This window comes from Euwallacea similis, chromosome 24 (genome assembly GCF_039881205.1).
Source record: "Euwallacea similis isolate ESF13 chromosome 24, ESF131.1, whole genome shotgun sequence".
Lineage (NCBI taxonomy): Eukaryota > Metazoa > Arthropoda > Insecta > Coleoptera > Curculionidae > Euwallacea > Euwallacea similis.
In genome coordinates, this window is record NC_089632.1 from 463,022 (window position 1) to 488,206 (window position 25,185).

Consider the following 25,185-nt stretch of genomic DNA (forward strand, 5'->3'; position numbering starts at 1 on the left):
TATGCTCTCAAGCTGAAACGCGTTTCTTCAAAATCTTCGACCTTTAAGCCCTGTTTTGTGAGATATTGGTCTAGAGAAAATTCTTGTTTTCCATTGCCATGCTATTATAAACTAACTCTGACAACATTGACATAAACCATCTAAATAAACATCATATGTCATTCCAATTCAAAATCAAAATAACAACACACGGCACTTGCGTTGAAGTTCGGTAGGAAATTGATGTTTGGAAAATTGTTAATACAAAATGGAACAAGTAATTCCTGCAATGCCCCAAACAAGCGAAAAATCTTTAAAGGAACTCTCCCCACAAGAGTTTCAACAAATGTTAAAAGCCTGGTTTAATGAAAAAGGCCTAGTGCAAGACATGAAAACGTATTTAAAATTTCAAATGATCAACATATTGCAAAACACATCAATTGGAAGACACTTAAGTAGAAAAACTACTCATATCTGCACTCTCCCTCAACAAGCCTTACAACTAATTGTAGCAGAATATTTGTTACAGTCTGGATGCAATTTTGCCCTTTCATTGTTTATCTCTGAAGTGAACTTATCTAATGTATTTCCCAAGACTAAACTCTTTTTGGAGACTGATAGCATGTCCAAGGAACAATGTAGATTTGATAAGGAAAACTTGACCAGCATTTTGGAACTACTAGGTATACCAAAGCCATGTGAGAATTTTGGAAAAATATTTTATGAATATTTTGAAAACCATGATCACTCTTTGCTTTCATGTTTATTGAAAGTCATTTCAAATAATACAATGAATGTCGAAGAAAGTGATTGGCAAAATGAGAAGTTTACAGACGACTTCTTAAGGAATATTCAACAACTGTTGCAATCTTATAATTTACCTCAAAAAACATATACCAACATTCTTAATAATCTGAAAGTTTGCTATGATTTAAACAAGAAATCTAATGAAGACCAAATCGTAAAGTTAGTTAGTGAATTTAAAAAGGAATTGAAAGTACGAGAATCTAAGTTAGAGAGTTCTTACAGACGAAAAAAGTACCTTGACAAAAAATTTGATAAGTTAAAAAAAGAAAATCAAAAGTTGAGAGAGAAACTAGAAGTGTTTAAAGAAGTACCTGTTGAAGTTCAAAGAGTTATTGAAAAAAATATCCCTGTGGAGTGCACTTTGAACCATTGTGACCACAAATGTGTCACTTTGAAACAATTTTGTGACTCTCTGAAGAAAGAGTGTGAAGAACTGAAACATGTAAATAATGCAAAAACTCAAGAGGTGACAAAATTAAGCAGAGAATATAGAAATCTTCTAAATGAATTTGAGACATATCTTAATAAAATTAATTTGATGAATTCAAACCTTAACTTAAATGAGGAGGTTGTCGATAATTCTAATCAGCAGATGACAGGTTTGTTCAATATTATTTGCTTCTCCAATCTTACAATAAATTTCATGCAATTCTAGTTCAAGACAAAACTTTAAGTGGTAGTTCTGATGACTGGACTGAAGAAGTGCTCACACAGGCTCGTCACAAACTTAAGCTGCTCGAGGAAGAAAGCAAAGAATTAGATATAAGAATTAATAATTTTTCAATTAAATGATGAGTATAAACATTGATTATGGAGTATTACTAATGTCAATAAAAGCAATTGTTAAAAAAATTACTATATTAGCATTTTAAGATTAAATATGAAAATAGAGCTATTTACATTCTGTCTAGGCACAACCAGTTATAAATATTTCATAAACTAAAAAAGGTAAGGTGAAAATTTCTTGGCCCGACTCAGAAGTGGCAAAAAAAAACCAATTTTGCTAACATATTTTGTCCTGAAATTCTGTTTTAATGTTACTTCCGATTTTACAGTTTAGAGGAATTTTAATTAACTAGTTGGTTGTCTCAATAAAGTGGTCTTAACAAAGCTTCCATGTTTGACAGGTTTTTTTTAAATTTTATTCTCCAATAGTCCATAATTTGATAGGTATAGTGAATATATCATGATATTTATACTATTGAAATAAAGAATTTAGATACACTAATATTACAGATGTAATGTATTTTAAACATGATAGGGAATCTAATGGAGATACGCTTTCTTTAGATCCGACTAAAGATTTATCGTTGGTATCTATAATTTTTCCACAAATTGTAGATATAAGGAACACTAGTAAAAATGATAGATGAATCGTAAAAGTAGGATGTTAAATAAGCAAGTTACTATTTATTATCAAACATCTGACTTAGCAGATAAATTGATCCCAAACATGTCTAAGGTATTTCAACACCTACTTAAGGTTTTTTTAATGATTGCTCTTTATCCATAAATAATAATTGGTTGCTGTATCAATGCTATAGAAAATTATTAGTTGATAGTGGTGGCTCCTCCATAGGGTCGATTCATCAATGACCCTTCAAAAATTAAGTACACTGTACATGTTTTACATATTTTTTAGTTACTATTTTACCTTTAGAATACTTCGTTTATTAAACCTATTAACGGCAGAATTAATCACGGTATCGGCCAGCCGCCAACGATAACCTCAGGTTAGTTAAGTACACAGTACTGCGAGCTTTTCAATGGCAACAATAAATCGGAATTTCGGACAACAGTTGCTTAGTCACGTCGTCAGCTATTGTACGCAGTTTGTTTTTTACAGTAGCTGATTTTTTTCACGGTTATTTTTAGAGTTGATTGTGTTTTGTGTCTAGTGTTTACTATCCTGTGAAAAAGTGTATGTTTTTTGCTCTTGTTTAAACGACCTCCTAGTCACAATGTGCACGAGCAGTCATTGGAAACTAAAAGATAGGAAAAGAAAATTATTTGCTGAAGTTACACATAATTAAAAAAAAATCAAATGGACGATAGCTAGTAGACCACCACTTGATATACATATATGCTGATAAAATATAACAATTTTCGTTTACCCAGCATTAACACGTAGAATTCTAATTTATTGATAGAATGATTACAACTGTCAATTCTGGCTTTTTTTAATTACTCTCCCATTTAAATTTTAAACGATACTTATCTCTTTAAATATTTCACAAAAACCTATCAACCTAGTTTTAGTACCAATGTTTATAGGTAATTAAACATAAAACGTTTATCGGCATTTTAAACGATCTCAAATAAGTCCATTCTTGACGTATTTTTGAGACTTGTATTAAAAGTATTTTAACGCGAATTAAAAAATATTAGTATATTTGTAACATTTATTTTATCTATGAATTAAAAAATATGTAGAACATGCACAAAACTTTTTCTTAATTTTGTATGTATTTTTGGGAGGGTTAGTGACCAAGTGGCCTCATTGAGGAGTCACCACTATTCGTCTCTGAATTCTAACGATATTTCATGCGGTATACACTATTTCGTTGTTCAACTATTTTTTTGTCATGAATAAGTTATTCTAATATTAATTTCGAAATAATAACATTTTAAATATCAGTTGAAGCTCCTTTCATGAATTGCAAAATATAGATGATTTTTCACTTTTCAACGCAAAGTTAATTAAAAAAATTTTTAAATGTCAAATTTTGACAGATTTGTAACGGCTGTTCAATTAAACACATAATTAATTTGAGATAGAAAAAAATGATATGTAGGATTTCGTTAAGTCTACACCTGATTATGCCCCTACATATTACTATTTACTGTCCGCTTATTGTATGGATGTCGATATCTTTGGAAACTTGACTTTGACATTTTTGGCACATCTTCTTAACATATGCAAATAGGAAATCTACACAAGGAAAATTAAGATTTTAAAGCTAACGAGATACAGTTACTTCATAGGTCGGATATATTTTTTCGTCGATGTTATGTATCTATATACTCTACAGTTCATTATTGAAAAAATGGAAAACTGTTAGCCGCAGTTTTTAATAATTAGACCAAGATTTTTTCACCTTATCCTCACAAACCACTTACTCGACCCGAACAAGGGAGAATTTAGAAAGCGGGTATTTTTATGGGGCTGCGTACTACATCGAATTTATTATTAGTAAAATATTTTCACGAGTGTGTACGACTTCACTGTCTATCGATTTCTGTCTGTTCCAAATGTTTCATTTGATTTTTCTGCAAATTTGAAAACCCCAATTTAATCCACTCAACATATCTTTTAAAAACTCAAGTTTTCATATCACTAGAAAATTTCTCAAAGCACATTGTATGTCGTAATATTTGGTAAAAAAATCTTACTTAAAAATAACACAAATGATATTAAAACTATGAATTTATAGCTTACCAGCTCGGCGTAAGCCTCGTCTTTAACGCTTAGAGCTCCTGTGCTTAAAGCTTTGCTCTCTGTCAATGCATTATTCAAAATCAATTTATAAACAGCATTCAATAAATTTACATTTTGTAAAATCTGATTAATAAAACCCTTGACACAACATAAAACAACATTCAAATAACAAAATCTTATATGGTTTATCGGGGTCAGTGATAAAAGGTCTTTAAAAAAAATACTTGTTTAGTTTTAAATATTAACCACCGCCCACTTTTTAGAAGGAAATTTAGTAAGAATCCAGTCGGACGCTGTCGAAATAATTTCTTCCTTACTGATGAGTGAAATTCATTTTTGCTTTAGGTGAACTGGCTCCAGTAATTCTCAGCCAAGGTCGCTTCGAGCTTGAGCCTTTCTCAGGAGTATCTGGCTCAGGAGTACGAAGTTTAGAGAAAGAATTGGGCCAACTAAAAAGCAATATCTCTTCTAATGAATCTCATAATAGAAAGCAACTTATAGCTTACGTCTTTCTTTCGGACTCTTTAAATAAACTAATCAAATGGTGCCATTTATACACCTGAGGATATTTTGCCACGTCTATATCACAGTTCGCATAACGTAAGGCGTTGAATACTGCGTGGTCAGTTTTCGTCGGATACATACTAAAAAAAAAGAAGGCCTTATTACCAGTTTTACAGGTTGTCACAAAGTGAACTGAAACCTAGAGATACAAAGTCGGTTAGATGGACACAACCTTAACGCAAAATCAGGTCAGATACAGTTTTAATTTTTTATGTTAGCTAGTTTTTTTACCTACTGATGCAATTAAAAAATAACTGTATATATACAGGATGTTTCGGTTTTAATCTATATCCCTTCAAGGGGTGGTAGAGCATCGCGAAATATGACAACTTGGCAAGAAGCCATTATTTTAAAAATTATATTGATTAATTTTTAATAAACATAGAAGGTGTCAAACTTTTTAATTTTTTGTTTTTTTGTAGTTCTTGTCTTGACTTATAGTTAACTAAGAATAAAGTTGTCCTTCAAATTCCAAAATCGTGTCAAAGTATATAAACGTGTCATAGTTTGTGTTGCTTCTAGATATAACTACCTATAGCATTGAAGATCTCTTCATGATCTTTGGCTTCTTAAAGATCAACGATACTTTCGCATATTCTAGCATATCTGGTAATATTTACTGTATATATACAGTATATATTATATACTGACCGCAGAAACTCAAAAAATTCAGCAAAAATTCTCAAATATTTGCAAATATCATTATCTTCAACAGCAACTGTCTTATTAAATGACACGAAGAAAATTATTGTACTTCAGAATTGTGCCGATTGCGAAAATAGAATTAGAAACTTACTTAAACTAAAGTTGAATCTTAAATAATTATTATATTAAATATAACATATTTGAAATTAAAATTTCTTAATGTTTAAGCCAGATTTTGAATGTATAAACGCCAAGACCTCGCCAGATTTATATGCATTTGTTGCGGTTTTGAAACAATTTATAATGGTGACCATTGTAGCCGATAGCTCAAAAGTGTCATATAGCCAAATCTCTCTTCCATCGTAAGTAATACTTTATAGTTTAGCAAATGTAGGTAGCTTTGAATCTACCTACACAATCCACCAGTCTTATAACAAAACACTCATAACGATATTAAAAGAAATCGCCTCATTTGTAACGAGGCAATTCCTTGATTTTGGTTGATACCCATTTTTGGGTCATCAAATGTCTATCTATTAATCGATTTCCAAATTCTTATCAAAATCAGGATATCAAAAGTTAACTCAAATCGCCTATGATATCAAGAAAACAACTTCTAGTGTATGAATGATTTTCATTCACCAATTTATCAGTTCACGAGACATTAAATTACAGTGAGTTCTTTTTTACTTACTCTACTAAATACACCTCAACTTTCGGAAGTTCAGCATCGCTATACTGGTCCTCAGAATCGGAGTTTGCTAAGCTACGAAATTCACTCGGCGACCCCACAGGAGTGTAAAAATCATCCTCTGAATCAGATTTTGAACTGTCACTGCTCAAATTAAAGCTTGAGTCTCCACTGGCACCATCTAAGTGATCTCCAATTTTAAGATCTTCCCCAAAACACAGTTTCTTTGAAACGTTTTGGAGATTGAACTTTCTTGATTGGCTGCTAAAATGTGATTGATCAGCACTAACTGTGTGCAATGAACCATCAAATTATAACTTACTTAATGGAATAGTTTTTGAAACTACTATTTCTAGAAAGATGATTTCTCTTTGGTTTCCGTCGGTGGAACACGCAGTTACAGACCGCCAACCACTGCCAAGGATTAGAGTTCAAATCATCGCCATTTATCGAACTTTGTTCTAAAATGGCGTAGTCCTTTAATCTCGATAGTAAACAAGCTACCTGCATATCGAAAATACGACCTAATTTAAGCTAGTAAATTCATTCGTAGGAAAGACTTGCCTGTTTCCTATACATGGTCGGTTTATTCAAAGAATCTTTGTAATTAGGACCCTCGTCATCAGAAGAAAAATAGTCTGATTTTTTTACAAGGCTTTCAAGAATCGTTTCCAGTTTATTCACTAGAAAGTCATCATCACAGTCTTTGTAGTTCTCTCTTAACTTCAATGCTACTAGATGTGCTATTCTACAATAATTTAAGGGTATTTTCTAAGATAATTTCAACAACTAACAAGATATATCTCTAAATTTTACATGCCGAGCTACTGTATTAAGCAGTGAATTTTAACCCCTCTCTCAACCCTTCCTATATATAGGATGATTGTGTCAAAGCGAAACAATGCAATTACTCTAAACCAGTTTATAATGGGTTGATATCGTTTAACACAAATATTTGAGGTTAAGGACGATTTTTGACATATTGCGAATTGTACAGAGTGGACAAAAAAGGTATGACCATGAGGTCAGTTTTTTCCAAATGGAAACTTCTTATTTTCTACCTTAGTTTGGACAAATCTATCAATCGACAATAATATTGAAATTAAACGCGCTAAATAAATTAATAAAATAAGTTAATTCAGTTCAAAATTTATTTAGATCTGTGAACCTAAAATAAGACAATAGAGTCTTTTTATTCTAGACAAACTGTTTAGAAGCTACAGACCATTAAAACGTAAATAATGTAAAAGTTAAGATTGCGTCTTATATTAGTTATTTTCTTGAAAAAAATGGAAGATTAAAGTAGAGTCTGTTACATAACAAATGCTTGAAATGTTGCGCCGCATTAAAAAATAATATAAAAATAAGGGGTTTCCAAATGAAAAAATTTATGTGAGTTATGAAAGTTTTTTTGTGGTCAAATTTGACCAATACACATATTTGAATAGATCTAATAACAGAATAATACAGTGTGTTCCAATGAAAACGAGTAACCCTGCACTAAGTTACGGTTAACTGAAAAATAATTATGATACTAGTCAATTATTTATTTAAACATTATTTAGCCCACTGTTTGTAAAATTAATTACAACATTATCGAACATTTATCAGAGTTTTGTTTAGTCTTATTAGTCACGTTTTTGGTTTATAACTCTTTTGAAAGTTCAGGAGAAAACACTTACTTAAATATATATGATAAAGACATCTTTTACAGAAGTGAATAGTGATGGGGGGACGTGTTGACAATGACACATTTGAACCGTATGTCAAAAGGTGTCCCCCTTAAAACAATAGTTGACGGCTATTAGATTTTTTTCAAGTTAGCGGTAGCCTAATAATTCAGAACGGCTCATTTTCATTGAAACACATGTATATAAAATACCTGGAGTGCACTTTTTGAAAATTCACCCCCTCAGCGAATCTTTCGTCTGTCATATAACTGTCAATAAGCAACTCAAGTAGTTTGGCATCAGTTTCCAAAATCTTGAGCGTGTTCTCGTATTCCCGATCATTACAATGCAGCATGGTCAAAATACTGCTTATAATGCGATTTGCAAATACCTAAAAACGTTTTAGATTTAAAAAGCATCAATGAAAACAGTCGGGGATGCACAACATGCTTGACTGGACGCTTAAAAAATGTATCAGACAAAAAGAAGCCAAGTTCAATGTTCTCTTTTAAGAATAAAGAACAATATATTTATCTTAGGCTTTTTTTGTAAACCAAAACTAAAAACTACAACTAAAAAATATGACACACTTATTGTGTTATCATAGTGCACGCCTCTCGAAATTTAAGTTTTTACATATTTACAACTACAAATTACATACTTGCTCATTTTATATTATTAAGATGTCTCATATCAAGGTGCAAAATTATAAACCAGAAATGTCATTTGTAGAATTAACAGATACAAATTATTATTTTTTCTTTCCCAAGTCTTTCATTTAAGTTTAAGAACTTATAATTAAGCCATATAAGCAACTCAAGTAAGGAACATATGTAGCAAACATTTCGATTCGCAACTATTTCAAACTGGCGCATTCTAGCAAAAATGATCAACAAACAAAAAGTTTCCAAATGGAATTAAGAATGATGTGACATAAATAATGGCTCTCAATTCATTTAAATTAATTACGTTCAAGTATCCCTGCATCACGGTCCAAAGAAGCACCTATTTGAGTGTGTATTGCTTTCAAAAATTGGTGGACTTAAAGAAATCTAGTTCTAAAGTTTACCTTAAATTTCGTTTGTAACATTTCAATTGTTGCTTAGTTTATTTACTTGTACAGAAATTATGGGTCCTTGAGTCCTTAATTCAATCCATATATCCATGTTATGGAAGAACTGTATTTCTTTAGTTATATGGTTAGTTATGGTTAGTTGATGTTAGTATTTTAAAATATGAAAACTGCTGGTTAGCTAGGAACATTCTGTATATAAGATATATTCTGGCAAAAATCAAAGTTACCACTTTAACTAACTAAAACCCGGTTTGTCCTATCCACTACACCATTTACTACATTAAAATACTTGTAATACCCCAATAATAAACTGTAAAACTTCATGAAGTCCTTCGTAGGCATACCTGACAAGCTTTGTCAACATAAATCAGTGGACGGGCACTTGACCATAAGTCAGTGGAGTGAACGCAGCCATTAAGGATACCCGAACTTGAGTCTTGTAACGTACAGGCTGAAAACGCATTGCAAAGCCTGGTTATGGGGCTTACCACGGTTTCTTGGTTGTTCATCAAAGGTGAAAAAACCTCAAATGGCTCTTGTAAATGCTTCTCTTTATTTTTCAAATGATTTTCAAGCAAATTCAAGCCTTCTTCCGACGATATGTCAATGAAAGAATCAAGAAATTCCCAGTATTCTTTCCAGCAAGTGTTGTAACTGTTTGCCAGTTGACTACCTATTCGTTCTAAACCCTTTTCTGGATCTTTCAATCTCAGAGAAGACAAACTATCCGAAAATACTTTTTTTCCATCTGGGGAATTCAAATTGAGAGACCTGGGAGGTGTTTTCCAGACCCGTCGAAAATTTTCTGCGCCTTTTTTATCCATTGGACCTGCATAAGCATGAATTTCCAATCGAGGGCTTAATGGGTCTCTGTTAAAAACCTGAAAATAAAATATTCAGAAAGTCCTAAAATGAGGAAAACTCACTTACAGGAGGGCTAGTTGGCAAAAATGGTTCTCCTATTGAAGGGGGTAAAGTATTATCTTCAGTTCTTAGCACAGGAACATAGTAGCTATCGCTTAATAATTGTTGAATTTTTTTCTTAGTTGCAGCGGACGTTTTAGGATCACTTCTTTCGCATATAACCTAAAATGAGGTAACTGTTTACCATTTACTATTTAGTTCCAGTAAGCTATGAAATGTTTTCTAATTATCTCTCTTTTGTATCTTAAAGGACATGCAAAAAACATCAATGAACAATTTCCATGACTTAAGAGATCGGTTAAATTGTAACGAATGTGTATTTTGATGATGGATTGGGATACTTTTTAAGATTGGCAAAATTTCAAGTTTTTCCGGACGGAAAAAATATATATTCCGAATTTTGTTTTGTTTAAATATCATTAATAAAACTATTCATTGTAGAAAGATATACATAACATTGTCAAGATATTTTTAGTATATTTTAAATGTAAATTAAATTTTATTTCCACTTGCTTTTAGTGTCATTGTTATTGGGTGTGTTGAATGACTATATAGCTTAAAAACAAAGTGATTACACTAAGCGATATTAAAATATTTAGTAGAGAAAAAATGTCTTATTAGTTGGCAAATTATACTCGTGTTTATTTGATGAATTTTATTTTAAAATGTTAAGTTATTTTAAAAGAGAATATACCGGAATCATTCAAATCTATGATTAGAATATAAATACCAATAACTTCTATTCTTTTAGTCTTCTTTAATAGTTATTTACCTAATAAGTAAATAATGTAAGATTATATAAGAGAAAGAAGTTTATGGTTAAGTGATCTTGAGAGAGAGTATATAAATATAGCATTATATATGATCCCAAATAGAATCATATAGTACTAAAGATAAAGGAACCAATCACACAGGCAAGAGTCAATAAGAGGGAAAAAAATTATAAAAGGATATAAATGAGATGGAAATGAGTAGCTGCCCCTTTTGAAGTTTACGATATTAGGAAATATAACTTCACACTTACATGTTCTGCCAATTTATTATGCTTATTCCTTTTGGTTTTGTCACATTCAGGAAATGCTAACAAAACCTCTACAACTTGGTCTGCACCCCATTTAGCTGCAATATGCAGGGGAGTGTCATTGAAGCCCTTATTTGGAGTGTTTAAATAGAGATCAAGCAACATCTTGCACCTTTGTTCTGCATTTCTTTGACTGTCGTCTCCATAAAGTTTCTTTATAAATTCTGGATTACTAACGGTTTGGAGAATATATTCACATATATCTGCATTTTTTATTTTTGCTGCTACATGTATAGCATTTAGTCTAGCTCCTTCCTACACAATAACCACCTCAGGATCTATTCAAAATTTATTATTATCAAATATTTACCTGTAGAATTGATGGAGTATCCCCACTGCTTACTAAATAACGTGGATTTAAGTCAATGATTTCTTTCACATAGTTCAAATTTCCAGTTTCAATCTTGTTTCTAAAGTCTGTTAAGTCCTGTGGTCTGGGTGTTCTAAAAGGGCTCGCTTTCTCACCAACAGATACAGGAACTATATCCTTTTTCTCTATATCACTACCATCAACTATAGGCATCTCGCATCCATTGATGGAAAAATCTACAGCTTCATGGTAAAATTGGAAAGATTTGAAACGGGACTTCTTGTGTTTTTTTGCCAATTTCAGAACGGATTCTTTGTCATCAAAGACATTATATTCTCTATTGTTTGTTTCACTGGGAATGTATACTCCATAGTATATTGTGGAAAGTTTGACCTTGTTCTCTAACACTCCATCTGAGTTGTTGGGATCACCTGTGTTAGTCCCCACATCTGGATCCATAGGAGTGATAATGAATTCGTAAATTGATCTACAATGCTAATATTTGCATGCCCTGAATTTAATGAGTAATTGCTAAATCTATGAGTCCTCCCTGAACGTACTAAGGCCCCTCTTATGAGAACTTACCCAAAATTTAGATGTATTTGACGAAAAGGAACATAAAATTTTTGTCAGTGCTTTTGATTAACACTATTTCTAGGACAAAAGATCTAAATTACTGGACATCTACACATACATACATGTTCCTATGAATATTTATCCACGTTAGCATTTTGTATTTCGGAATGTGTTGTAAACAACTTTTTTTTTCATATACTTTTGACTTTGACATTCTCGACAAAAAATTCTGAAGTGTAAACTGAAAGGCTTTAATTATTAAGACACGTAATCAGACTAATGCGGCAACGCTGTATTTATATTATTACCCATACAGTGTGAAAGGATATTTTGTCTCTGGTTTTACTGTGAATTTTGTTATTTATTGCTCTTCTGTTATTTTACTTTTTTTTTCTAAAACATTAGAACGTTACACCATTCTTTGAACGTTAAAGATTGTTTACAAAAGGCCGGACATCAATGCTTCCTGTAACTGTAAATTTGGTATCAATCTAGAATTGACTATTTTGAATGCAACTAAAATATCTTTAAAATGGCGGCACTTCCGGTTATACCGGAAGTAGCTACCAACTTCGTTATTTTTAATGGAACCCTTTAATTTTTTTGTCATTTTCGGATTTCTTATTAAATTTTAAGGTCAATTTATGTAAAGTGTATTATGTTTAAAATGTACCGTTTTCAAGTTTCGTTTAATTTGTGCATAATTCCTTTGTCAAGATTTCCAGCTTGCAGGCGGACCTATTATATTTTTCATATCGGCATTCATTATTATTATTATTATTATTTTGGTTTAACGAATCTATTACTGATCTGTCTATATATTTTAATTAGGCAATGTTTACAGTATTTTTATATATATTGTGTATCATTATTCTTGAATTTATGGCGAAAAAATTTTACAGAAATAACTAGTTGAAAAAATAGATAATAAACCAAGGCTAATAATGCAGTAAAACTTATAAAAAAAGATCAAGGAGGGCCTGAAAGAGAAACAGATGTCGACTAAATTCGCCGAGCCACAAAAAAAAACTAAATATAACTTACGGTTAGAGAAAATGCGCTGTTGTCTTACTGTCTTAGAGATTGGCTTTTAACATTGTATGGAGGAAACCTGATCACAATTATTTATGATATGAGGGTTACTCTCACGTACATAATTGAGCACTTTCTGCCCAAACTTTTGCACATATCGCACACCAAGAAGTTGAATTGTCTAATCTGCTTTATGGTGATTATTTTAGAATTAGAATAGAATTAGAGTTTTATTTTAATACGGGCTTAAAAACTTTTTTACTATACGTTTTGAAAGAAAAAATAGTGTAGAGTACATTATGACACAAATTTTAAGAAATAATTCAAGGGAAATTGCACAATAGAAAATGTTTTAAGAATAACCTTGATGTCAATTTTGTGATCAGCTGTGAGAAGGATACTGATTTGTGATTATTTATTTTTATTTTTGTGATTGTGAAATTATTATTATTGTTATTGTTAATATCAATATTATGGTTATTAACGTTTTCATTTTCTAATATTTCTGGGCAATGTGCATGTCCTGTTTCTGGTGTATAAAGTGATATTTGTGTAAGTTTTACGTATAAAAGGTTAGTCAAGTTATAATATTACTGCTATAGCCTATCTTAGATTTTCGGTTATGAAAGGATTCCTCTAATCTTTGATTGAATCCGTCAGTCAAGACTACCATCTTCTTGATTACATTTATTAAAAGACTTTGACATTTAATGGAAAATTTTATATTTACTCTTAACTACTGGGCATCCTGTCATCTAACATAATCTTTCAATAAAATACTTACGAAGTCCACATAAAAGGTACTCCCCTTTATGTGGATCAGTGGATCATATGTAATGTATCCTTATGTGACGCCTATGTGCCTTACCATCTTTTTTAATACACTCGACAAAGCTAAATTCTGGTGCCCATTATTTTCATATAAGGTATGTCTTGTGTAATGGAAATTCTGCTGCCTTTCTTCATTGGCATTAGAATTTGGGTTTGATTAAGTTTCATTAAAACATAATTGCAATACCCCACTAATAAATCAAGCATGCTATCTATGTATCTAAGCCTTAAGCTTTAACAAGGTGGACAGTAATTTAATTGATAATACTCTTTTAACTGTAGTAGATCCATAGGTGTTAAGCTTTATTTTAGTACTTAAGAACTCTGCAACTTGTAATCACTGTCTTAGATTCTTTTACATTTTCTTGGTTGAATTGCTATGTTGACTTTTTTTACCGAGTTTTTCTCTCTTGTAAACGTGATTGAGGTGACAATATTTAACAGTACAATAAATTGCTTGATAAGTTGTTCCTGAGTTTGCTGTTCTGAAATTCAGTGCACTATTATGAAATCATCTACTTCATTAACAAATTTATACCCATATTCCCCAATAGCTATTAAGGGAGTTTAATATTTAAGTTATTGCTCTTTAATTTTGGTATTCCATAATTATATATTATTTGTAAAATATGTTTCTCTAATTCAGAATACTAATGGCTACATAATCACATTGCTAGTAGTGTGATTATCAACTTTATAGCCATACTGCTATAGTTATTTTCTCTCTATTGAATTAACTACAATTCATATACAGGGTGATTCGCAACTTATTTATAAAATTTTAGGGATAGGTGTGTCGTGAAAAACTAAGTCGATTTTGTAAGAACATTTTTTGGAAAATCCTTATAATTTTCAATTTATGATATCAAAATTGCTTACACATGTAAGTTTGCTTCTTTTATTTCGGGTGAAACAAAAATACCCTTAAGTCGGATCACCCATGTCTTCAGTTCCCAACCATTGACATGTGGGAGGCTCAACTGTAAATTATACGTAAGGTTGATGAACTTAAAAGGGATTCTGCAGAAAAACGGGAACATTATAGTCGTCCAGTTATACAATGGTTAAACTTTCACAATTTTTTCCAAAAAATTTTTAAGGAATTTCCAAAAATTTTTCTTACAAAATTGACTTAGTTTTTCATTAAAAAACCTATCCCTAAAATTTTATAGATAAGTTGTGAATCACCCTGTATACATACAGTGAAACCTCTTGTTACAGACACCTCTAATAGACGGATAACTCTCTTGAATGGACACTTGTAGCTCCGGATTAATCTCTATTATTTTTCATATGTTCTTAACGTTTTTGACCGAACACTCACTTGAACGGACAACGGTGAAAACAACTTGATCACGTATGTGCAGAAATACCGAAGTTTCCCCAGTTATGACGGTATTTTCTCATTGCGTCCGTTGTAGATTTGCTTATTTGTTTTATTGAACTTTTTATTTTATAAATGTTAGATCATTCCAAGAATGAGAGAAGCAAATACATCCTCAGCAGTGGCCAAAATATTGTTTAGGCCAAAGGCTGATAACGGCATTTGTGAAGTGTCGATTTTGTTTAAGAATGGGAGGATTTATTTGCACTAGAATTAATATCTAAATTAACTTTACACCTATAGGATGCTTTACTAAACAAAAAACTTGACAAACCACCCTTTTGGAATAATTGAAACCAAAATAAACTTGTTTTTGTGTTCTGTTTTATTATATGTTATAAGTTATGTTTCATTATTATTGTTGTTTTGTTGTTAACTATTTATCTTTCAATATAAATAATTTTAACATTTTACTACAACTCCCTTAAATGGACACTTCTTAGGAAAGGACACTTCTTTATGGTCCTATAGGTGTCTGCCCAAGAGAGGTTTCACTGTATAAGTTAAATGGCAAATGAAAAAAACTGTTATTCCTGTGGAATTAAAAGTTGGTTACACCACCCAGGATAAATAAATAGCTAGCCCCTAAACCCATCCTTGTTACGAAATTTAAAAATACAAAACCTTAGCGGCGGGACATCGCTAATAGGAGGAACAAATTTAAACATATTGTGGTGTGCTTAAAGTGAGGAATGAACTAATGAAGACGACATGGGAGAGCCAAAATGATAGACCTGTAATCAATAAATTGATTGTTTCTGACAGCAAGAAAGAAAATGCACACTAGAATAACTCGAGGTCACTTTATAGTTATTAAGAGTCTGGCTGACCTTAAAGAGCAGTTCAACTAGCTCTTGGTGGCGAAACTACAAAGCCTGGCATGCAACAAAACGACTTTGAACGAAATGCATCTCGTAGTTTTGATTAGAAGAGGCGTACCGTAGAGTAAGCGTCAAGATCACAGGATTTGAACCACTTAGAAATTATTCCTTTTGGTTGCATTAAAAATTGAGTGTACCAAAAAATTCTGTTTTTGCCAAAGTAATAATTGCTCAAAATGACCACCATTTACTGCTCTGCAATATCTTAAGTGGCTAGTCAAAAACTCTTGCTGCCCATAATGCAATTCCAAAGAAAAAATCTGAAGGATTCAAGTCTGGAGACTGTGGCAACCACTCTAATCTAGGTGGAATTAAATGTTACATCAGAGAAACAACTTTAATCTGTATTATACACTCTTAAGTAAAGTGACAAATAATGACGACAAAGCACATACAGCAAAGTCGTTTTTCCCATTATTGAATATTTATAAGACATGTAAAAAATTCAAGAATCCATTATTGTTCGTACATTGTTAAAAGAATTTCAAAATGATAAAAAAATGCTAAGAGAACCTTTGGCATCCAATTTTCTATGAAGGAAATGTAAATTCACTCATCCCCATCTCTGCCGCTAGGAGCAGGTAAAAATTTTCTTTAGGTATCCAAAAATGAAAAAAGCTGCCATTATTAACCTAAATTAATTTCAAAATTTCTATTCTTTACAATTGCTCAAAACTTATGTCTGATGATTATATTTCTCAAAAAGTTTTCAACACTCTGTACCTCAAGATATAAGTAGTTCTAGATATACGTTTATGTAAAATGTTTTTTCTAAGCATTACCATTTGGGATAGGGTTTTCTGGGAATCCCCACAAATAGTTACACACCCATTTTTAGGAGTGTCAGGGGCATATCAGATCAAGACAAGCAAGAAAGCTCAGGATCATAGTTCTAAAGAACTAAAAATCATATCCTACTTCCTTATATGGGCGCTTACAACCAAATTAATTTATATGAATATTCTAGTGTGCAAGGAATTCATTTAAGTACTAAATATTTATTTATTTTTGCAGTTGCTTGATATCAAATTTCTAATTACCTAATCACCAAATGGAACTCTCCCTTAAGGAATCAAAAGAAAACAGCCCGTATGAGTTATATCTCCAGGAAATTGAAGGTGTAGATGACTATTGGGGCCCAACATTTAGGTAAGTATGGAGGTTTACTTATACCATTGTGAGTTAAGCTTTATTTTTTCATGTGTGCCTTTTTTCCATTGTAATTATTCAGGATTATTCTAGATCTCTATTAATGTAGCAAATCAGATTCCAGAATATTTCTTCTTCGCTGCAAATTGTTCGTGCATTATTCAATATTGAATTAACTTCCTGGGAAATCTTGCATTACTTCAGTTGCTCACGAAATTTATAATATACTGCGTGACAAAGAAAGGTAAACACCCATTAAAGATAATTTTATTTTCATAATTTTTTTTGTACGTGTTCAGTACCACATACTTATTCAATGATTACATTTTCAGCAAGATCAGAGGAATAACTTCATTTTTTTTTTCAATAGTGTGTTGAGCATCCACGGTTCCTTATACACTCATTGATACGCCTGGGCTCGGATCTAATAAGATTGTCAATGTCTTCTTGAAGTATCTCATTCCAGGCAATCTGAACTTCATGAGTAAGGGCTGCTAAAGTCTGCGGAGGTCTAGTTCAACAGTCTGCGGCCAATCATGTCCCAGACATGTTCAATAGGAGACAGATCCGGCGATCGAGGTGGCCAGGGTAAACGGTTGATTTGATGTTGATCCATGAACGTTGTTTGCCTAGCTACATGAGGTCTAGCATTGTCTTGCTGGAAAATAGCGTTCGGGATAGTTCGAAAATATGGAATCACATATGGCTCCAATACTTCTTGGATATAGCGTTGGGCAGTCATGTTGCCTCTAATGAAAACTAGGGGTGACCTGCTACCATATGCGATAGCACCCCATACCATAACGCTTACAGTACGGTGGACATGACGCTCTCTGTTAAATTGTGGATCTCGCCTTTCACCCCGTCGCCTTCTCACCCTTGCCCGACCGTCGTACATCCCCAGACAGAAGCGGGATTTATCACTAAAGATCACCTGAGTCCATTCTTGGTCCCACTGAATCCTCTCTCTACACCATTGTAAGCGGTTAGATCGATGTTCGCGAGTGAGAAGCGGCACCCAATGCGGACGATAGGACAAAAGGCCAAAACTTCGTATTCGGCGATATACTGTACGCATACCAACCCTATTCCCATGTTCTTCAAACCACTGATTTGCAATAGCTCGACTGCTGCTAAATCGGTCTCTAAGAGCCAAAAGTCGCAATCGACGATCTTCGCGCTCTGTGGTTCCTTTGAGTCGCCCAGTGCCTCTGGCTCTGTGCCCACGGCCTTCCTGAGTCCACGCCTGGTAACACCGCACTATGGTTCCTAAGGATCTGTTAGTTCTTCTAGACACTTCTCTAACCGACAGACCTGCTTCGCGCAACCCAACAATCCGCCCCCTCTCAAAGTCAGTAAGCTGACGGATCTGTTCAATTCTACGCACTCTAGGCATAATGAGTAAAAATTATGACCGATTGCAACACACTTCACAAAAGTTGCGATGCAAATGCGAACAAAAATGTTTAAACAAAATTTTATTTTTTTAAGGAACGACTCATGGAAACTAAAAAAAAAATTAATAGATAAACTTGAAATTTTGATCATTTCTTTCTTTTTTTAAGATAAGTCAACATGCAAAAAATTATCAAAATAAAATGGTTTTTAATGGGTGTTTACCTTTCTTTGTCACGTAGTATAATTTAGCCTGAAAGTATTTGAAATATTTACAACATTCTAACAATATTTAATTTGTTTTAAGAACAATATTTGATAACAATGAACATCTGGACTTTAAAAGAAAACTGGAAGAAAGGATCAAACACCATGACAAAGACATTGAAAGGCTATGCAACGTCTATTACCAAGGCTTCATTGAATCGGTCACAGAATTGCTAGAAGTAAAGTCGCAGTCCAAAAATTTGAATGTAATTAGTGAAATAGTGTCCTCGTAATTTATAGCGTTATATAGATATTTTTTTTAGAATCAAGTGATAAATTTAGATAAACAGTTGCAGACCTCGTTTCAGGCACTGGCAAGGTCTGGTTCAGAACTGCTGCAGTCCAGAAAAGTCCAAAGTAACATTGCTGTAGTGATTGCGCAGTTGAAGTTATGTTTGCCTGTCTTTCTGTCATATTCTAAACTGCAAAAACAGATTGCGGATAAAAGGTACTTGAGGCTAAAGTTACAATCAGTTTGGTGTTGCAGATTCACACAATGCAGAGCGTAACAGAGTCACGTTGTTCATGAAACGTTCAATATACATAAAGACACAGATATACGTTACCATCACTATAACTAATGCAGTTTTGTACAGTTATGAATTAATTAACTAATTACAGCCCTTTGTTTGAGACAGGTATTACCCGGCCTTAAAGACTCTAGAGGAGCTAGAACATGTGCATTTACCACATGTTGCCAACTACAGATTTTCGAACCAGTTGTACCAAAAAATACCTAAATATCGGGATAAAATAGAGGCAGCCTCCATGACCGATTTGAAAGATTTTCTGGAAAATATCAGGAAATTCTCTCCAAAAATTGGGGAAGTTGCCATGAGGCACACTAGCGAACAGTTGGCTAGCGATCCAACTGTAATTGGAAGGAAAAAGAAGCGAAATTACTTGCAATCAGGTAAAAGTTTACGGGTGTTTTAGTGTCAAAAATATTTTTTAATAGCCTATAATTTAAGTAGATCTCGGTAATAGTCAGATCTTCGTATTTCTTCGATATATCAACTTTTTGCGCATGTCGAGCAACTGTGCTAAAAATGTGAAAATCGAATTTCCAAGGTTGTCGAGATTTATTTAGTATGTAGATAAAATATGACCCAAAACTAATAAGAAAAGGTTTTAACAGGAAAAGTCTAAAAGTGCAGCAAAGAGATTATAAGAATGGATGTATGCAGACGCGGAATAGAAGGTGTAAAAACACTTTTTTAAGATTATTCCTTGCATCTTCTAGAGTTTGTAAAAATTATAGTGTGAAATTTCCTTTTGCTTTTACTATCCCATCGTTCTATATAAATTCAGGTGTACGGTTCAGGCATAAAAGTTTACAGTTTCAAGTGCTTAGATTTATGAGGTGTTACAATGATGTCAAAGAGAAGTTTATTCTGGTAGCAATTTCCAGTCGATATTGGAAATATTTTTCTCAGAATTGAAGTCTAAGATTATTTCGATGTTCAGTTGTATGAAGCATCAGATGGCACTGGGAGGTATATGGGGCGGAAGCTCGATAATAGTCGAGGATTTTTAGATTGCTTGAAATTCGATTATTTGAAGGGTTTTCAGGCTACTAGAAACCCGTTATTTCTTATGTGATTGTGGTAAAACACTCTAAAACGACATTTCATTCCCTAAAAAGAAAAAAAGCGGGCTCTTAAGTAATGAAAGAATGAGCAAAGTCAGATCAACCTATTTAGCGAAACTATAGATTAAAAAAGCCCAAATAGAAAAACCGTCAAACCTATAAGATGTAACTTCAACAAAATAACTTTTTTTTAATATAAATACTTAACCCACATATCTCAGTAACGAACAAGAAAACCTGTTAAAATCTTTTACTTTCAATTTGAGATGTCCTAGGATATTTTATGTGGTCTGCAAACACGTAGTATTATTCAAAACTGTTTATTTTATTGTATATTGTCTTTGTCAGATTCTCGAAGTAACTCTTCAGAGGAGGATTTGAGCGCCCAAGAATTGATAGATTTTTCTCCAATATATCGCGGACTGCATATCGCAGATGTCTTAGGGAAAGTTTCAAATTTTGAGGTCTATTATCGCTCCGAAAGAACAAAGCAAGCCAGATTGGTATTACAACCACCAACGAACATGGTACAGTATATTCCAGTCAAGGGAGTTTTACTCGTTTCCATTACTTCTACCATAAAATAATATATACAGAAGCGGCAAAACGGCATAATGGATAAATTTAATCAATTTTTAACACCTTATAAGTATATTGCAAATGAAGTTTGTCCGGTCCCATATTTATATGTGGAACTTATGTTAAAATCATGCAAAGAATTGCTATGTGATGTATAAACATGTCATGAATTAATACTATATATCGATACCCAGAGAGCCATTATTAGTGTTGCCAAGCCTCCGTTATGCCATGGTGGTTTGCACTGAAGTTTTCAACCTTGTTATTTTTGTCCCTTCTGTATATGATAATCTGGGCCTAAGCACAAGAATAACAGCAGAACTTTATCACTGTAATACCCGTTTTTCATCTATAGAATTGTGTTACACAGGTCATCTTTGCGCTCATGGGAATCCACCATTACAATGATGAAGTCTTCCGTGTACTCTAGAAGTACTATGTATGTCTATTGTCCCACGATTCCAAATTTGAACTAAATAGTTAACTATAATGGTTGTAAGAGGTTTACTAAATAATTCAATTTATTTATTTAAAGCACGAATCCGAAGATGCATATCGAAATTATATTTACGCCGTATTGGGATTTTTTATACTGGAGGATCATGTTTTGAACACTGGGCGAGGGCTAATCACAAAAGCATTTCTTGAAGAGATGTGGTCCGTTGCCTTATCCAAAGTCACCACGGCGTTACAAACACATTCTGTGAGTAAAACTTATTAAAGATAAATTAAGTACCAGTAGACTAGATTATTTTATGTATGGGGTAACCAAATAAAAATGACTCTAAAATATCTACCAGGAGGATCTGACAAAGGTGCGAGATTCCAGGTTCGTTGAATTAGGAAAAAAGTATCAATTGAAATGCTAATGCTCAAAATTGGAAAGGGCTTATTACATAAGATATAATTGAATATTTTTTGGAGTGCTTTTCAATAGCATTATAAGTTTTTTTTTTTCGATTCCAAACATAAGAAACTATAAAAGACGATTCACAACATTTTTAAAAAGTTTCGGATAATCCTTATACATATAATTTGCCATTTTCACCAAACATAGAAAGAAAAAATAAAATTTCAGTTTTTTACGGATATTTAGGAAAATATTGTCATAACGGCCCATTTGAAAACATATCCTTATTAAGCTTTAAAATGCTCAGCTTTGCCTTAACTTAATCGACCTTGCGCCTCTCAGCATAATGAAGATCCTAATGGTGAAGCTTGAGCACCCTATACAATCCGCAAGGAATTTAACTAATTCTCAGTCACAGCCATCTAAGCAGGAATTCTGATAAAAATCATGTGTTACCAGCTATTTATTTGTCTTATGGTATTCCAGGCTTATTGTACTGATGCGACCTTGGTTTTAAAAATAAAAGATCTTATCATGTTGTTCTCTACGACGCTCAGAAATTACGGATATTCGGTGAAACCTCTCTGGGAACTTGTGAGAGAGTTGAGAGATCATTACACTGAAGTGTTGATGCAGCGTTGGGTCCAAGTCTTTAGGGAGATATTGTCCAAGGAGGATTTTCAGCCCATAACCGTAAGTTTTATGATAGTTTCGAGTAATATTGTTGAAATGTGATCAAGACCTTTGATTTTTCTTTCAAAAATAGCAATTTATTTAACCAGATAGAAAATGCATAGTTTTCTGCAATAAGTGGGCAAAGTGGGGTTCCGCAATTTGACACGAGTTATACAAAATACTTTCATTGTATAGGCTCATGAATTTATCTATCGAAAACTTGACTGACAAAAACCTATAGTAAAAAGAACCTCAAGTGGTTTTGTGATCTTGGTACATTTCTTTCCGTCTGATAAGCAGAACAATTTTATGAAAACTTTCTTATAAATTTCACTCGTCTAAAATCAAAGACACATTTTATTCGAATTGGTTCGCAGGGTGCACGTGATCACTCATATTTAATTTAAACATGAATTTTAATTATTTATTTTATCTCTGTTTTCAGGAATACCTTGGATGTTACATTTAAAGCAGGTTCTCTTGGTTTTAGGTTCACGATGAAGAAGAATATGAACAAATTCTTCAGTCATTCCCATGGGATATGGATTTACCGGATGACATTTCCTTCCCTTACAGTTTTCCATTTTCCAGTATGGTACCTAAAGTTTACCAACAAGTGAAAGAGTTTATTTATGCGTGTTTAAAATTCTCTGAAGACCTGAATTTGAGGTAACACGTGAATGATTCTCTCATTTGGAAATAGGAATCTGTAAAGTAAAATTGTTGTCTCTAGTCAAGTCGAAGTTGATGAAATGATTCGCAAATCGATGAACCTTCTCTTAACAAGAACCTTCAGCGGGTGTCTTTCTTCCTCCTTCCGGAGTCCACATATAAATTTGCAAAAGATCACTCAGATTATCATCGATACGGGGTATTTAGAAGACGCCAATGTCTATTTGGATCAGTTTATATCAAACATAACTGGGTACATATTATATTTTAATTAATCATAGTTTTAATCCATAACTGGGGATACTTTAAGAGAGGAAAGCAGGAATATAACATCAGGAGCATTGCAAGGTCAACACGCCATGTTTAGGGTGGCCAGAGAGGATGCAGTGAGGCAAATTTGTGAGAAGTTAAAGCAAAAACTGAATGAATTTCTTGAGCTGGAAAGCTACGAGTGGAATCTCGTAGAACCGAAAGGGCACGCCTCTAGTTTTATATCCGATATTATCGCCTTCTTGCAAACAACTTTTCACAGTTTTACAGATTTGCCGGTAAGAATGCTTTTTTAAATACGAGGTGTTTCGTTATTTTATTATAATGCTGTCGCTCCAAAAGAGCAGAAAATCGAAAAAGTAATATTTTATAGTTTCATCAAAGTTGTTCATGACAGCACTGAAAATAATACTGAACTTAGGGACTCAATTCGTTTTGAAGCTAGAATGGAAGGAATGGAGTTTAGATGCGTACTATATAAAGAACAGTGAAAGCAAACGTTGGTCGTTTACATTCTATTAATTCAGATTACTCTTTCTGTTTTTGCATATATCTTGATAGTATATGGAAAAGTTTAAGTCGTTTTGGTTTTTGAGAAACTTTAGCACATATAAAAAGATGCATGTTAGAAAATACTTATCTTCACAATAATTATCTACATCATTTGTAATTTTTAGCCTGAAGTGGCCCAGGTAGCTTGCCGCGCTGCATGCGAACATATAGCTAATTCAATGTTCAAAATGCTAATGAACGACGAGGTTAAACAGATATCAATGGGCGCCTTGAATCAGTTAAATCTGGATTTATTGCAATGTGAATGTAAGTTTGGACAAACAGCGAGAAGGAGGTTACTTAACATTTTTAATTTTTGCTTTTAGTATTTGCAGCGTCGGAACCAGTAAAAGGGCTTCAGCAGGACGAACTTTTGACATATTTTGTCAAACTAAGAGAGTTACTGGATTTGTTTATATCATGGGATTGGCCTACTTACTTTCACGACTACGCTCAAGATACAAGTCGGTATAAACACGTTCGACCGGAGATTGCAATTATTTTGCTTGAAAAGTAAGTTTCATCGTTAATATGTGGCTTACTATAGCAATCAATGTTATCTTCCTATATACAATGTGTTAATGAATGACATGTTAATATTTGACACGACAATTGCTTGTTTGACTTTAAGATTTGGGTATATAGGTCGGAAAATACTTCATTCAGATATAGGATGTCAGAGTAATAATTTTCATCCTCTAGATTTGCAGCACCGAGACGTCATAGATCTTGTACAAACATGAGATTAGTAATCACCGTAAATTTGAACTAAATATGTCATAAGTTTCCATAATGCAAAGAAAAAATTAAGATCCATTTTCCAACTTTGGTAAAGTCTATCTCGCTAACAAAGTATTTCCAAATCAAAGATTATATGGACAATTTATTTTGAAATCAAGCAATTATTGTCCTGTGACATATCAATATAATTGTATAGTAAGCGCTTCTTCTGAAAAGTGAAATTAAATGTAAAACGCCATTAAAACATATCCAACCCATTTAAATGTCAAACAGTTTTATCCTGAGTGGTATTTTGTTCGTTTTTTACGTTTCATTACGATAACGTAATGAACATTAAATGAAAGACAGATTGCAAAAATATTAATTGTTATTGAAATGTCGTTTCAGGTTAAAAGAAGGAGACAAAAAGAACATATTCACTGTTTTAAACAAAAACGAACGGGACAAAAAGAAGCTATTGGAGACAGTATTGAAGCAGTTAAGGCAACTATCAGCAAAATGAGTTATTTTTGTGTAAAATATCTATGTCATTTATTGCTTATTAAAACAAAAGAG

The 25,185-nt window shown here is 32.8% G+C and overlaps 3 protein-coding genes across 7 annotated transcripts; 2 read left to right on the forward strand and 1 right to left on the reverse strand.

Moving 5' to 3' along the window:
• The first annotated feature begins 174 nt into the window (after window positions 1-174).
• Window positions 175-1,585, forward strand: LOC136416666 (cilia- and flagella-associated protein 57 C-like). Its single transcript, XM_066401949.1, has 2 exons — window positions 175-1,385; window positions 1,442-1,585. The coding sequence occupies exons 1-2, from the start codon at window positions 248-250 to the stop codon at window positions 1,576-1,578; spliced, it is 1,275 nt and encodes a 424-aa protein (XP_066258046.1). The 5' UTR covers window positions 175-247; the 3' UTR covers window positions 1,579-1,585.
• Window positions 1,586-1,626: 41 nt separating this feature from the next.
• Ankle2 (ankyrin repeat and LEM domain-containing protein 2) lies at window positions 1,627-11,945 on the reverse strand. Of its 5 annotated transcripts, none has more exons than XR_010752732.1 (11): window positions 11,186-11,945; window positions 10,819-11,130; window positions 9,801-9,956; window positions 9,215-9,751; window positions 8,008-8,186; window positions 6,686-6,873; window positions 6,448-6,625; window positions 6,129-6,389; window positions 4,732-4,869; window positions 4,226-4,674; window positions 1,627-4,056 (listed from the first exon to the last, which is right to left on the reverse strand). XR_010752732.1 is itself a non-coding variant. In XM_066401945.1 (11 exons), exons 2-11 carry the CDS (start codon window positions 11,642-11,644, stop codon window positions 4,539-4,541), a joined length of 2,544 nt encoding a protein of 847 aa, XP_066258042.1. In that variant the 5' UTR covers window positions 11,645-11,672; window positions 11,771-11,945; the 3' UTR covers window positions 4,061-4,538. The 5 variants fall into 5 exon arrangements, 4 of the variants coding, with proteins under 4 accessions (XP_066258042.1, XP_066258044.1, XP_066258043.1 ...); XM_066401945.1 differs by lacking the exon at window positions 1,627-4,056 and having other exon boundaries at window positions 4,061-4,674; window positions 11,186-11,672; window positions 11,771-11,945; XM_066401947.1 differs by lacking the exon at window positions 1,627-4,056 and having other exon boundaries at window positions 4,061-4,674; window positions 9,359-9,751.
• Window positions 11,946-13,237: 1,292 nt separating this feature from the next.
• Window positions 13,238-25,185, forward strand: Sec15 (exocyst complex component Sec15). Its single transcript, XM_066402063.1, has 14 exons — window positions 13,238-13,365; window positions 16,904-17,038; window positions 18,741-18,906; window positions 18,964-19,148; window positions 19,339-19,613; window positions 20,640-20,818; window positions 21,406-21,573; window positions 22,207-22,413; window positions 22,886-23,064; window positions 23,129-23,320; window positions 23,378-23,615; window positions 24,015-24,156; window positions 24,216-24,402; window positions 25,018-25,185. Exons 2-14 carry the CDS (start codon window positions 16,941-16,943, stop codon window positions 25,130-25,132), a joined length of 2,331 nt encoding a protein of 776 aa, XP_066258160.1. The 5' UTR covers window positions 13,238-13,365; window positions 16,904-16,940; the 3' UTR covers window positions 25,133-25,185.